Source organism: Ursus maritimus, unplaced genomic scaffold (assembly GCF_017311325.1).
Source record: "Ursus maritimus isolate PB19 unplaced genomic scaffold, ASM1731132v1 scaffold_8, whole genome shotgun sequence".
Taxonomy (NCBI): Eukaryota; Metazoa; Chordata; class Mammalia; order Carnivora; family Ursidae; genus Ursus; species Ursus maritimus.
In genome coordinates, this window is record NW_024426996.1 from 18,987,235 (window position 1) to 19,002,688 (window position 15,454).

At 40.0% G+C, this 15,454-nt stretch overlaps 1 protein-coding gene across 1 annotated transcript in view; it reads right to left on the reverse strand.

The window, feature by feature from the left end:
- Positions 1-1,448: 1,448 nt before the first annotated feature.
- The window catches only part of BMP3 (bone morphogenetic protein 3), a 28,290-nt gene continuing 14,284 nt past the window's right edge, over positions 1,449-15,454 (reverse strand). Inside the window, exons 2-3 of the mRNA XM_008693352.2 lie at positions 12,358-13,268; positions 1,449-5,420 (exon numbers count right to left, since the gene is read on the reverse strand). Of these exons, the coding sequence (XP_008691574.2) occupies positions 5,229-5,420; positions 12,358-13,268 (1,103 nt within the window). The 3' untranslated portion in view covers positions 1,449-5,228. The remainder of the gene's footprint in view (positions 5,421-12,357; positions 13,269-15,454) is intronic.

A 15,454-nucleotide genomic window follows, 5' to 3' on the forward strand; every position in this document is an offset into this window, starting at 1 on the left:
ACAAGTCTCCACATTACAATACCACTGACTATATTCCCTATGCTGTAAGACCGCCTAAGACAAAGTGGAGGCCACGAGAAGGTGAAGGAATATAGCAAAGCACACAAGCCCAGAGCTTAGAAATGCCAGGGCTAGAATCCAGGATTATAGCAAATGCAAACTGAAAAATACAAATATTAGAATCAAAACAAAAATTCAATTTAAAAACCCAAGCTATGAGAACATCTATTTGTGAACAAAAGCATGAAGAAAAGTTTCATGGGTTCTTAATTTTGTGTGTTGCGGATCTAAATGTATAAAACCCTGCGGCATTGTGATTTTCCTATTGTATGCTTTAGTTTTACTGGCTGATATTCACTTGATAATAGTTACATAGAGCTAATCTGCAGCTCTAAGACTGTGGACAATTTTGACATTGCATGCCTGAGGCAAGAAAGTTACAACCCTCCTGGGCAGCATTGCTGCTTCATCTCCTCCCAGCTCTACCAACATCGGTCCAGCTTTTGTCCGATGCCCATGTTTGTCATGTGTCAAGGAAACCATCTCTGTTGGTGGGAGCCAGTTTTTAAGAGGAGAGCATAATCAGTAGACATCCAAATAGGTTTAAACTATAGCATGTCTACATGTCCTTATTTGGAAAGTGGGAAAACTGAATTAGATAATAATAATAAAAATAAAAATAAAAATAAAAATAATTGATAGTAACGAAGTTTTTATTCTATTTCAAGCACTTGGCAAAGTAATTGGCATGTATGGTCTTCTTAAACCTTGTAACAACCCTACGAGGCAAGAAATTTATTGCCTCATTTTATAGGTGAGTTAAATGAGGCCCAGAGAGGTGGAGAGACTTGCTCAAGATGATCTCTAAAGTGCTTTATAATTCCAAAATGCTATAGATTTTAATTAAATTTGACGGTCCGAATAAATCTGATATAGATTAAATGAGTGAAAAATAATATGAAAGTATGTTTTACTTCTTAAACTCAGGTCATTCATTTTCTTAAAGGGAACACTAGAGCTTAAACAAAAATAGAGCAATATACCTCGATGATCAATTACATTTAAACGCTTATCCTCTAAAATGTACCTAGGATATGGTAGCCATAAGTGATGAAATAACGTTCTTGTCAAAATAGGGAGTCAGGCTCGCAGAAAAAAAATATCTCCAATTAAGAAATGGGGACTTTGTGGTTAAACAAGAAATGCAAAACCAAACAAACACAAAAGAATTCGAGGTGAGTTTCTCCAGTTTGGAAGAGAAGTTTTCCCCTTCCAGGTGTATTTCAGTGTTGTTCCATGACGTAATCATGCTTTATTGACCATGACACCATTCGAAAATGTTTAAATCTGTGCCTAACCTTTATAACCTCTTTTGAAATGCAGCACAGTTGAAAAAACTTTTGAAAATGCGGTCTTTCCCAATAATAGTAGAAAAGAATGGGGAAGCGTTCAATTAAGCCATTTTTATTTTCATACTGTATAATGAAAAGCTCTCCATTACTGGAAGAAAATGATACAAAGTCGGCAAAGCTTATCCATCAGTAGTGAGGTGTCCTGCACAGTTTCACTGCAACGGGCCCCGTTGGTGGATTTGATGAAAGAACCAAATTTCATTTTGCAGGTCATTACTATAGTAAAAAGAATTTTTTCTCACCATCTTAGGATGAAAATTGCCATTATAGAAAAGCAACAGTCATTAAATAAATTAAAAGCATCTTTAAAGTTTTCCATATATATATATATAATATATATATATTAAATTGCCATTAACTGTACAAGCATTAAATTCTGGACTAAAACATTTACAGAAACTAGTGTGAAAAGCTGAGGGAAGGCTTGGTTTTTAGAAAAGGGGGGTCATTTAATCACCTATAAACTACATTAAAATAGGATTCTCAAGGGGAAAAAAGCTATACAGAGAAGTCAGATTTATCCAAGCTTTCTTATTTAATTACATACCCAATCTTACACATCAAGTGTGCGTAGCTATTCTTTAACCCAAACTTGATTCAACAAGAAGTCAATAACCGGGTATTAGTTACTTGTTAGCACAGAGAAAAGTGAAAGCAGAAAGACTAAACAGAATAATGTAATTATAGAAAAAAAATTTTTATGGCAGACTGATAATAGTATTATACACATATGATTGTCTATAAAAATATTAAACAGGTGACAAGAGTTGTTCCAGAAATATTAAGGTAAAAAATCTTATCTCAATGAATAAATGATCCTCAGTCAATATACAGCTAGGTGAGGGTAAAAAAGTATCTGGAGTGTTATAGTCCTGAGATCTGGGGAATCCAATCTTCCAGTTTAAATTCCACAATCCCAAATCTTGTAAATTGTATATTATTACCCAGTTTACAATAAGATACTTTGAAAATACTATATTGACATCAGCAGCCCCTGAATCTGAATTTAAGAGAACATTTATTGAAAAAAATCACTTTTTCAGTGACTGAGTGCGCGTGCGCGTCACACCTAAGAATGGGGGTGGAGTGGCAGTTGGGAAAGACAAGGGGGGAACAGGAGAGAGAAAAGAGGGAGAGACAGACAGAGATGCATGATTTAGGAAATGTCATTTTTAAAATAATTTCTCATCTTACACCATTGCCATCTTTATACCAGGAAATTTATAAAAAGTCAATGTAAAAATTATGCATACACTAGGACCTAAGAAATTGTGAAATTGTCAATTTTCTATTTCAAGTAAATTTTTATTAGTTAAAATATTTCATTTTTTCAACCCCCTTGATTGAAAAGAAGTCTTCCTTTATTTTGGGGGGGAATAAAACTTTTCCTGTTTATAGCATAACATTTCTTCAATGTGGTAGTGAAATAATGGTTACAGGGCCACCCAGAAATAACTACTGGTCAAAAAATATTTTGATTGCTGAAAGACTACCAAGCTCTTTAATTGTGTTGTAATTTTGTTATATAAACTGCTACTTAAAATAAAATTTTACTTAGTTTGTACTCATAATTTTTTATTATTTAGAGGCTTTTCTGGCCATTGTGGGTTTAATCTGTAGTAAGTAGTCATCAATTAAAATTAAGAAAGGTAACAAACAGACATCTGGAATGAAGGCTGGAAAGTAATGCTGGGAACTGCTGGAGGAAAAAACTAAATATAGAATTTCATCATTTCTACCAACGAAAAAGAAGTTTTCTTTATTGAAAGATGGTATGCCCAGGATGGGGTGGCCACATACCGGCTCACTTCTATTATATAATTTTGCTTTCAAATTTTTGATAAAGTTTAGTAAAGGTAATTCCATCACGTATCTCATTTCAAATATTTAGCATAGTGCTGCCAGAGTAAAAAAATGAACTATGAGAAACCACAGTAACTCAGGCCCCAGAGCTTCACTGATGATTCAGAACTAGCGTGTCTCATTCACGGAGCTAATATACACTCGCTCCAACCTCTGTGTATTCCAAAAGCATCAAAGAGCTTCTCTTCGTGGTAATGTTCTTTAAATGCATTTCTAATAAGTTAGAAAGCCAGAAATATGACTGAAACCACAGAGAATTCCATACTCACTCCCAAGAACTGAAGACGAGGTTGCTCTTGCCTTTGGTTTAGGGACAGGGACACTTGCAGTGTTTTTAGATCTATCGGTATCATCCGTTCAAGGAAGATGCGTATGAAATAGCGGTATTATAAGCCCAAGCTTTCCGTGTCAGAAAGGCCTTCTGGCTCCACTAGTCAACCTCTTCATTTTACCAGTGAGGATGCTAAAGACACGGTTAACACAGTGCCTTTTGCAAAATAAATGCTCAATAAATATTTATTAAATGATGACCCAAGATAGGTAGCTCTAGGTAGACAGAATAAAACCCCATGTCTTCTGATAGCTCGCGGCCTCTGTAGTGGCTTAGTCGTCTCTAACCAGGTGAGATTCAACGGAGATGGCTATTCACCACGAGTATGACAGCATCACCAAGCCGTGGTCTGAGAAGTTTTTGTCACACGTCAACATAGCAAGAGAGATTTTTGAACAAGTTTTCAAGGGCAAAGTATAGGAGGATATTTATGACAAATGGAAATAGGAAAAAACGAAGTGTCTATATTTGACTTCCTTTTTTTTGGGTGAATGATTTTTAGTGAGCTTCGCTGAAGGGTAGAGTCCATGGCTGAGCCTTGATTCACGTGAAAAGGTGCCTGAACCTGGATCTGGCCGAAGAATGATATTCGACATGTGATTGTGATTAATTTGATCATTTAAAGAAATCTCTGCTATTCCATCAGGTTTTGAGCCTGGATTACTTCACAGGAAGTCAAGACATGTCAAGAGAACTAAAATTTTAATCAAATTTAAAAAATTTTAGTTGAATTTTTGAATTCAACTTAAAAGAACAAATGAAGGTAGCTGTGACAAGGAAGGACAGAAGGGCAATTCCAGCTGGGTTTTTGAAAATTGGGTAGCTGGTTCCCTTTTCTAGGAGGTCAACTGTATTTCAAGCCGAATAGCTGGGCCAAGTGGTAACTCTCTGCATATGCTCTTGGATCACTCTCCCCTTTTTGGTAAAGTTCTCATAATTGAATGGTGCTTGCCAGGACATGAAATGAAACAAACAAAGAATTCTGCGCAGACTGAATTATAAAACCATGCTAAACAAACCTTCCTACAGAGGGGCCCGGGCATCCGGCAATGGACACACGTACACACACCACCACTCGGCACATACGCTCTCTGCTCATCTATTCACACAACTGCACATGGAGGAAAAACACAGGTAAACAAGTCTTAAACATTTCTCAGATGAACATAAACATCGATTGGGTTATTTAGCACTTGCTGAGTTGTTCAGGAATCTATGGCAATAAGCCTACTTCAGAATACTGAATGTTTCTATTCTCTGTGAGTAGAGATAAGTGATAAACTATTGGTGTTTTCCCAACCTATTTTCAAAGCCCATTACAAAAATAAATCAGTGTGTCCTCTAATAGGTCTAAAAACAGTTTGAGTGATCATTTTTCTTCTGTGATTTTTTTTAAAAAAAGAAATAAATGTCCATATTTACTAAAATCTTGTGTTGAGTTACATTCAGAAACAAACGCAATCCAGTTCTCCTTGGTGGAAATCGTCAGTCTATTTGCTCATTCTCTTCAACTCTAAAAAAATCTTTTGGGGTGAAATGCATTGGCAGTGCAAAAAAAGGGGGGCAAGTCCATTAAATAAACTATTGATTGAATTAAGCATTCATATGAGTTCTCTGCCAGGTTATCTGCAAGCACAAGACTCTACTGTCATGTTAGGATACACCTTAAGTACCACGTTCTTATTTTCATCAAAGAATAAGATACTGAGTGAGGACATCTTTTCCGGCACACAGCAAGGCTCAGGAATTCCGGGAACGACCCCCACGGCTCGCACTATACTCTGGATGGTAGCGTGATTTGATGGCTTCAAAGACTAGAAAAGAAATGGGAGAAGAACATCGAAGTTAGGTGGAGCTGCTTTTCCACTCTTCACTGTTCATCATCAAAATACATAGAACTAATCAATTCGTTTCAACAATGTAATGGAGCTCTGGCATTGTTACCCATTGGGCACGGCCTCCTATCCCAGCACCGCCATAGCGGTTACCCTGTACTCAGCACCTGCTATGCACCAGCTGCGTTAGACCTAGTATCTCTAATCCTTACAACACAACTACCCTTTTTTATATTTTACAAGTAAAGAAATAGGCTCAAAAAGCTCAAATGACATGTCTAAAGTCAAATAACTAGGAAGAGATAGAGTAAGGATTTGAATCCAGTTATCTAAAACCAGAATCACTTAATTAAAAACAACTTAGTTCCCAGAGGATTAATACATCCTCAGATGTTTTCAATAACAGGATTGCAACGAAAACCATTTGTTCTCGATTCTATGCTAATTGTAATGAACCCTAACAAACACCCTAGTTAACACAGATATATTATTGCCACTGCTATAGTGATGCTTACACTTTGCTGTTAAAATAAAACCAAGCACATCAAGGAACACTGATTTATTTGGTAGATGGCACCAGGATGGATTGGATGGTAATTACTCCGCTGTGTAATTATTCACCTCTTAGAAGCACAAACGGAGGTTACGAAGACCACCCCATTGGCCACTGGGGGTCACTGTTGCTCCATAGGTTCAGACTTCAAGGAGGTCTGGTTAAAAGTGTTCTAAGAGGGGGCCATATCCTCTGGGAATAGGGGGCTTAAGGTTATTCCATGGGTATCAGAAGTTTGACCAAAGAAGCCTGGGTAAAATCCGTTCCTGAGAAAATGCCAAATGGAACCGCTAACACCCACGTGACACACGTGATTTTATTTAGAGTGCCACACAGCTCTGCTCAGCATGGAAGGACAGGCCCTTTTCCAAGCCCCGGATGTTCGGGTATCACCAGAGTGCTACAGCCTTCTTCAGGAGAGATGCCACCCTTTGCAGCATCAGCTTTCCCCAACATCTCTTTTAGGCAGGTGAAATCAGTTTTGATTGAAATGTATTTAGAAACAGAAATTTGGTAACTTGCCAGAGATCACATGTCAATTCAGAAGTGGGATTTAGGCCAAAACTCTAGGTTTTTAATTTCAAGACTTCAAGCCATGTTTCTCATGGCTCAGAGGCACCTCTGAGTTGGTATTTTAATTTCATACTCCTAAAAACTCCCAGTATGGACAACTGGAACAAGTTAAAAGGTTAAGGTCCATAGAAACCAAGGAAGAAGTAAATAACTTAGAAAGCTGGCATACTATTAAAAAAAAAAAAGGATTATTTTTGGCAGAGAAAGGGCAAATCCAATTTGTCTCATCCCATCTTTCAACTTTAATGAAAGAAATTATCCATACATTGACTTTAACTTTATTGTGAATAGGCATAAAGTGTTTAAAGTATGGTCTTAATGATAGGCAACTGGTTTTTTCCTCTTTCTTCCTAGAAACTTGAAGTATGTGTTGGCAAGGATTGTTAGCGTTCAATCAATTAGCCTTGCAAAGCAAGGTATTCTCCCTTCAAGGAAAGGAAGTCTGTGTTCTATTTTGCATATCATGCACCTTGCAGCTACAATAAAATCTGCATAACGGACACAAACTGTAATCAGTATTGTACAACAGAGATTCATGGCCACTGTTCATTATTTCATCGGTATTGGCAATTTCCAAAGAAAATTCCCCCAGCTTTCCCACTTTTCTCTATTGATTTATTCTTAAGACTCAGTGATCCAAATGGCTTGTAATAATGCCCCAAAGGATTTTTGTAAACCATAGATTTTCTGACATTATTCTGTTATTCTTAATGTTTTAATGACTCTTATAATATTTAAACTTCATATGAAGTGGATCTATTTGAGTAGATAAGGCCTTGAGTGATCGATACTGCTATGCATTGCTATTCCGGGGCCTGGAACAGGGCATGCTCTGGGTCCTGGATTAATCCTTGCTAAATGGACGAAATACTTACATGAAATAGCATACTCTCCCTTTTACCTATTTCTGTGGAAATAATTCCCATCAACAAAAATAAAAAGGTTCTGTGCAAATGACCCGGAGTAGATATGGAAAATATTCATGGGTGTTTCCTAGGAAAATTCCTGTCCTTTTTTTTTTTTTTTTTTTAAGCTCTAACTCACAAATGATAGATTCAGAAACTATGAGCGGTCTCTGGTGGGCTCGCTGGAATTCAGGCATGGGCCCTTGATTCTGGGTTGGTGTGTCTTATCAGGAACCTTCAATTTGCTAGGGAGTTTCCCCTATTTTTTCTCACTACGGAATCCTCTGATCAAGCTGCCGTTACCGGGCATCATTATGTCATGCACAAAAGATCCAAGCAGTAATTGCTCATTTGAAGCAGGTGGCCAGTCTATAATTTTTGTTTGTTTTTGAGATCAGATCACCCTTCTCATGACTGTCTTTACATAGCTTAAGAAATTTGTCAATCTGTATTATTTCCCTCCTCAGTCTCTGTTTTTAGTTTTTTTTTTTTAAGATTATTTTATTTATTTTTTAGCGAGAGAGAGCAAACACAAGCAGGGGAAGCGACAGGCAGAGGGAGAGGGAGAAGAGGCTTCCTGCTGAGCAAGGAGCCCGACAGGGGAGTTGATCCCGGGACACTGGGATCCTGCCCTGAGCCGAAGGCAGATGCTTAGGTGAGCCACCCAGGCGCGCCTCTCCCTAGTCTCTGTTTTTAATGAGAGTAAAACATGACTCTGACATCAGCTTAGGGAATTTCTGCTTGGGTAACTTAGTACATCAAGATTTAGGATTTTTTGTAATTTTTCATGACCAGAGGTTGGAATTGGAAACCCAGGAAATTAATTGAGGGTGTATCATTTTGACCTTATTAAATGTGAATTTCTTCTTTATATAGGCTATTTGGTTCCAAGTGTTTAGATCCTTTGCTGCCTAATTCTGTGTCTTTGCTATTAGCGTTCACACCATTCCATGCAAAAATAACTCCATTCCTCTAATCCTTATTGGTTTTCCCACATCTCGGTCAGCAACAATGGCTCAATAAGTTTCATTTCATTTGCAATCTCTGTTTTCCATCTCCGCGAAGGTGGTGAGGGGGAAGCAAAGGCATAGGACTTGGCTTGAGCTCTACGGGTATTTTCCATCTCATGGCAGAGTGCCAGCGGTCTCTCCCTGGGAGAACAGATTGGCTGTAGGGGCTAGAAATCAGAAAAATCCACGTGGCCGTGTCTGTGAATGAAATCTGCAGTGGTCCGGCCCGCACCTGCCAAGCTATGCATGATGTCCTCGAGTTGAATTTGATTACGAAGGCATTAGCAGGGGAGAGTGTGTCATCAGCTAAGAGCCTTCATTCCTGACCTGGGCCATGGGGTTTTGCTCCACACTCTTCCAGTCCAGCCCACATGGGTGTGATAGCCCAGAAACTATCTAATTGGAATCAGTGAAAGGGCAAAGCCTGGAATTTGGGAAAGGCAGAACACAGCTGTTCTGAATTACAGAACAGGTTGTCGACTTTTGCAGACAAATAGCCCCGCCATGTAGAGCAGGCTTTTGCTCGGGAGGCCAAAAGGAAGGGGGGCAAGCAGAGGAGTGTGGCCTGGGAGAACTTCTCTCCGGGGCAAAATGTGTATCTAAAGCCTGAAAGTTCTTTGGCGCCTCCGTGACTCCACGTGTGTTCGTACTGATCAGGTCAGAGGCCTTATTTGCCTCTGTTGCGTGGACTCTATTTTTCTTTAAATACTTTGCTCTGGTTACCATGTTGGAAGCTGTGATGCTTATTAATTACCCGCACGTAGCAGCTTTGTCTTGGCTCCCGTTTCCCATCCGTTTGGTTACTGTACCACCTGAAAGCCACAGAGCCTGGAAGGGAACCACTAGAAAGCCTTAAAAGTGAAGCAGATCCTCACAAGGTGATGAGAGATGGAGAACTCCATGTAACAGCCAAACTTCCACTCTCCACTTGGCAAAGGGAAACCTCAAGCTTAGAGAGAAAGCTCCACACTTATCCCTGTTATGTCTCCCTGGAGTTCTGATGCCATTCCAAGTTTTGACAAATATTATGATGAGTTCAGTTGTTGCAGTCAGTGCTGTCCTGATTCTATTACTCTCTAAAGAACTGTTACTGGAAGAGCTTACAGGCTGTTGAACCTGCAGGGAGAGTCCTATTTTAGGCTTTGTGATGTTTGGAAAGGGACTAGAAACATTTAAGAAACTTTTTCTTGTCTTAACGTCTTTTATTCTCTTGATTGCTTTCCCTATTTGGTCTTTCTTCAGCCCCCTGCATTTAATTTTCTGTTCTCCTCAGTCTCAACAATGACCATGAGTAATGATATCAATAGCAAATATTTATTGAGCACCTACTATGTGCAAGGTGTTTCACTTTCACTTCCCCTCTGTTGTTATTATGTAGATACTATTGTTTTTATTATGTACTATTGTACCCATTTCAAAGATGAGAAAACTAACATACAGTTAACCCTTATACAACATGGGTTTGAACTGCACAGGTCCACTTATATGTGAATTTTTTTTGATAAATACACTACTGTAAATGTTTTTTCTCTTCCTTAAGATTTTCTCAACATTTTCTTTTTTCTAGCTTACTTTATTGTTAGGAGTACAGTATAGAGTACATACAGCATAGAAAATACATGTTAATCTACCGTTTGTGTTATCGATAAGGTTATCAATCAACAGTAGGCTATTAGTAGTTAAATTCTGGGTCAAAACTTATCTGTGGATTTCGGATGGCGCAGGACATCAGTGTCCCTAATGCCCACGTTATTCAAGGGTCAGCTGTGTAGAGTATGAGTAACTTCTCCCCAGAACCGTAGCTGGTAAGAGGCAGAACCAAGATTTTAGCCAAAAGGATTTAACTCTCAATGTGGCTACTCGAAGTGGGCTTTGTGGACCCGCAGCGCCGGCAGCACCTAGGAGCTGTATGAGATATGCAGAACCTAGGCTCTCTGCCCAGAGCCACTGGATTGGGACCTACACATCCCGAGGCAATCTGTAGCCACAGTAAGGTTAAGAAGCCTAGCTACGAGCTTGCACATTTAACCATTCTGCGGACTAACACACTTCTCTCCTTAAACCTACCTCTGCTATTCTTAATTTATCCCTCATATGCTTTGAAATAATTGTGCTTTGGATCATGGAGAACCATCATGAAGATCTACTGAAGCAACAGCAGGATTTTGAACAGTCAAGGCAGGCATAGCCCACAGGGGATGGGGGGGGGAGTTGGGGTAACTGTGGTGGAGTAGAGACCAGACCAGGGCTCCCCAGGGAGGAGTTGAAAACTCACTGAATGGCTCCACATGGTCAGGGTTCCCTGGGTCCTAAAATCTGGAGTCAGGAAGGAAAACTCCTTCCCCGGGCTACATAGAAGAAGTTACAGTTTATGAGTGTGAGAGATTATTTGGAAAACTCAGTCATCCTGAGTTTAGGAGACAGATTTTGAATTCATTTTGCCTCTCAATGCCACAAAGCAACCTACGCTATAAAAATTCATCACTGTTACATTCTGCATCTTTGTGGTGTGTTTTTAAATGCTACCCTAGTTGGAACAAGTTTTGTTTGATCAGTGATATACTCTTTATGAATATTTAGACAAGATAAGGCTGTTTATATCATAGTAAATGTACAAAATCTTTACTTAGTGTTTAGATTTACAAAACACGGAATTGGCAAAAATCCTCGGGAAAGACAAGTCTTAGAAGATGTAGAAAGCTGGTCCTTCTGAGATATTCTAATAAGAAAACAGGATTTCAATCACGTTCCTTGCCCTGAGGCTGACCTGGCCTTGCTCAGTCAGACCTTATGTATGTGTTCCATTTAACATCCCAATGATCATGGGACTAGTGGGACAAGAACATGAAACCTTCAAGAGCTATAAGCAGAGGCTACTCATTCTTGGAGGCAAAAGATTTTTCCCCATTATTATATAGCAGCAAAAGTTGATTCACTTCAAGTTTTGAGAAAAAGAACAAAAACAAAAACCCTAACTCTATTCTTTCTCCGAATTCTATTCCTATAGCCCCATTTCATTGTATGTCCGAGATTCAAACTGTCATAAGCTAAGAATAGAATTTCAGCGATAAGCTTCACTGAAGGCTAGAGGGCACCACTCTATTTTACTAACTTTAAATTCAAAGAGAAGAGTCGCTTGGATTTGCTGTGCAAGGCAGAGGTGGGATTGGGGAAGCCTCCGAGAGCATATTCCTGAGGACACCGGGTACTGATATGAGAAAGTACAGCCTCTGTTGATTTTGGAAGAGACACAGGTAAACTCTGGTTGGATTAAGTGTTGGAAGAAACTTACAGAGCCAACGTATCCTATTTTGCCTTCCTTTTTTGAAGTTTATTAGGGAAGCAAATGAAATGAGCATCCGGTGGATTTCATGGGGCGAGTTTACCTGGCCCAACACTGATCCTGACCCTGGTGGGGCCAGTTCATCTCATGAGAGACTATTCGTCAAAAAATATTCTGCACGGGCATCAAGCCCGTTAGTCCTTCCGCCTCCCTTTCCCCCTGACATCTGGTCGTTCTCTGACTATCCCCTCCAAGATCAGCCTTCTGTCGTTGGGGGCCTGCTGACTGTGCGCGGGCGCACATTCACACATCGCACAGCAGACCACGTCGCTAAATACGCACTGTGTTCGGAAGCAACACAAACAACGTATTTCACACGCACATTTCTCCTCGTCTCCTTCTCATACCAACACTGACGTCGTATTATGTTACCGACGATTAAAGAAAAACCAAGCATAAGCATGATTGCCTAGTACATGTTAGAATGCCATAAATCAGTGTCCAGATGGATTTTGTAAATGAAACCACACACTCAGTGTGTCGCTCTACTCTACAGAAGGGTAGGAAGGGTAGGACAGAGAGCAAGGGCTACCTTTGGCATGGGGAACTGGCATGCTCCGGAGCAGTAATAGGCATCAAAGGACTTGGGGGAGATAATCCATTCACTCCAGCCAATGTCCGCAAAGTCCACTTTAAGATACCGCCTGGCACAATTCCGAGGCTCAATCCACTGCTTTCTTCTGGCCTTCTTCAGGGTCTGTTCATCAAACTGGAGCGTCTGGCTCTTCTGGTGAGGTCCCTTTCTCTGTTTCTTCTTGTTTTTAGTCTTCTCAGGGGCCTGAGTCTGAAGGGTCTTGTAAGGCTTTCTCTCCTCCCAGACCCCCTCCTCCCTATACTGATATTCTGCCCCAGGAAGCTCATTGTTCTGCAGAGGCAGCAGGACCCCAGCGGAGCGCTTCTTCCTCCGTTCGATAGAGAGGGCGGCCCTGATATGGCTGTCCAGTTTTGGCACAGCTCCGGTGGGGAAATTCCGGTGTCCTTGTAAGCTCGATACCACGCTCTCCGGCTCAGAAATGGCAGCATCATTGGCGTACACCAAGATATAAGGCTCGGGGAAGGGTAACGTTTCCTTCGGCAGCTGGTGTCCTTTGGAGGTAATGTTAAATCCTATGAGGAACTCCTCATTTTCCTTGGCCTTCTTCAGCAGTTGAGTGATGTCTTTTGATAGCCAGGACCCAAAGTCTCGGTGAGATTTGGCTATGTCTACTGAAAGATGACCCAGGAGTTGACTTTGGTTTCTGTCAGATTTAAGGATCCATGCAGAGAGCTCAATCTGCATGTGTTTTCTCTGAGCATGATGTGGGCATCCTCGGGACACTGGACAACTCAGGCTGCTGTTTATTAGCTCGCCAACATAGAAATACAGTGTGGCAGATAAAATGTTTTCAGACTTGGTGAGAGAAGTCAGGTTAAAAATGTGCAGTCCCTTGCTTCTAAGGGTTCCTAGGAAGGAAAAAAAAAAAAAAGAATTAACAGGAATAAAGAGGACTCCTACTTGACACCACATACAAAAAAGTAACTCAAAATGAATTAATGACCCTAATATAGGAGCTAGAGCCTTTAAATTCTTAGAAGAAAACATACATGTAAAATCTTCATGGCTTTAGATTTGGTGACGGATTCTTAAATAATGATGCCCCAAAATATGAGCAGAAAAAAGAAAGAAAGAAAGAAATTGAGAAGATGAAAAAGCTGGACTTCATCGTAAACAAAAAACTTTTGTGCATCAAAGGGCATAATCAAGAAAGTCTGTACAACTTACAGGATAAAGAAAATATTTTCAAATCCTATGCCTGATAAAATGCGGTATCCAAAACATACGACTAACTCTTAACTCAACATCAGAAGGTCAAAGAAATCAATCAAAAAATGGGCAAAAGCACCAAATAGACCCTTCCTTACAGAAGATATATAAAGGGCCAACATGCACATGAAGAGATGCTCAACATTAATAACCATCAGGGAAATGTAAATCCGGGAAACCACACTGTGGTACCATCTGACATACACTAGCCTGGCTATAGTAATAAAAAACAAACGAAGTGTTAGCAAGGAGGTGGAGAAACTGGAACACGTTCACACTGCCGGCTGGAACGTAAAATGCTTCAGCTGATGTGGAAATGTTTGGCAGGTCCTCCAAAAGTTAAACACAGAAATATTATGTGACCCCACAATTCTCCTCCTCTGTAGCCCAAAGAATGGAAAACAGATATGCAACCAAGTACACGCATATGCAGATTTGTAATTACACTATTCACAATAGCCAAAGGTGCAGACAGCATAAAAGCCCATCGGCGAATGAATGGCTAAACAATAGTGCTCTATCCATGCGGTGGCATATTATTGAGCCATAAGAAGTAATGAAGAACTGATCCATGCTACCATGTGGAGGAACCTTGACAACATTATGTTAAATGAAAGAAGGCAGATACAAAAGCCCACAGATTGTATGAATCCATTCACATGAAATATTCAGAGCACGTAAATCCATAGAGACAGATCGCAGAGTGATGTTTTCCAGGGGATGGGGCAAGCAGAATAGGGAGAAACCTCTCATTGGGTAGGAGGCGTTATTCTGGAATGATAGAAATATTTTGGAATTAGGTAGACTTGTTGGTTGTACAACACTGTGAATGTACCAAATGCTGCGGAATTGTCCACCTAAAAATAGTTAATTTTATGTTATGTAAATTTCACCTCAATCAGACAAACAAACAAAAAAGATTACAGGAGTAATTTTAAAAGCTAGAGAAAGAGTAAAGCAAGGATCAGCCATGTTTACTAATTTGCTTTTTCCTTTACTGAAGCACTACGGATGTGTAGAAGTTGTAACACAGCAGTAAACTTACTGGTGTGAGAGCTGAGAGTTCTGGCTTTTCATTATAAGACTACCAAGAACCAATCTTATAAATTTGGCACAGGATTGTAATAGCTTCTTATCCGTGGCAGTGGCTAGCCTACCAGTTACAAGCCTCGGCGGGATTAGACTCACCTTGATTCAAGCCCTGGCTCAGCCACTTTGGGCAAGCTAGTGTTCTCATTCATAACGTGGAGACCATACCTACCTCTCCTGCCATCAGAATTAAATGAGATGTGTGTAAAGCAGTTCACAAGGCGCCCAGCAAGTGGTTCTTAAATATAAATTATCATTGTTATTAGTGCTAGCACTGACAGTATTACGGGATTATATCTTCTTCTACCTGCCTCACAAAGTTTACGATGCAGGATGAGGACAGGTAAGCAAGACCATATAGCTCAATATTCAGGTAGGTTTATGTGAAATGATGAGCCGCACCTTCAAATTATCCTAAAGAATTAATGTCGTTGTAGAGCTTGCCCAGAGTTTACGACATCCAAGAACTTAAGAGTTGAATTTCTTCCATGTGGTTGGATGAAATTATTGAAATGGGTCAATTGTGTTTCAATTCTTCAAAAATGAGAGAGAGCAACGGAACAAACAGAACAAGAGATTGATTAGTAAGGGCAGAGCTTGGTTCCTTCTCTTAAGATCATCTACCAAGTTAGTGGTAAGGCTGAGGTTAGACTCAAGAATGCCCAGTCCTGGGATCCGTCACCAGAGCCCGAGCCCTCCTCCATGCACTTGTTTCATATACATATTGGTTTCAGAA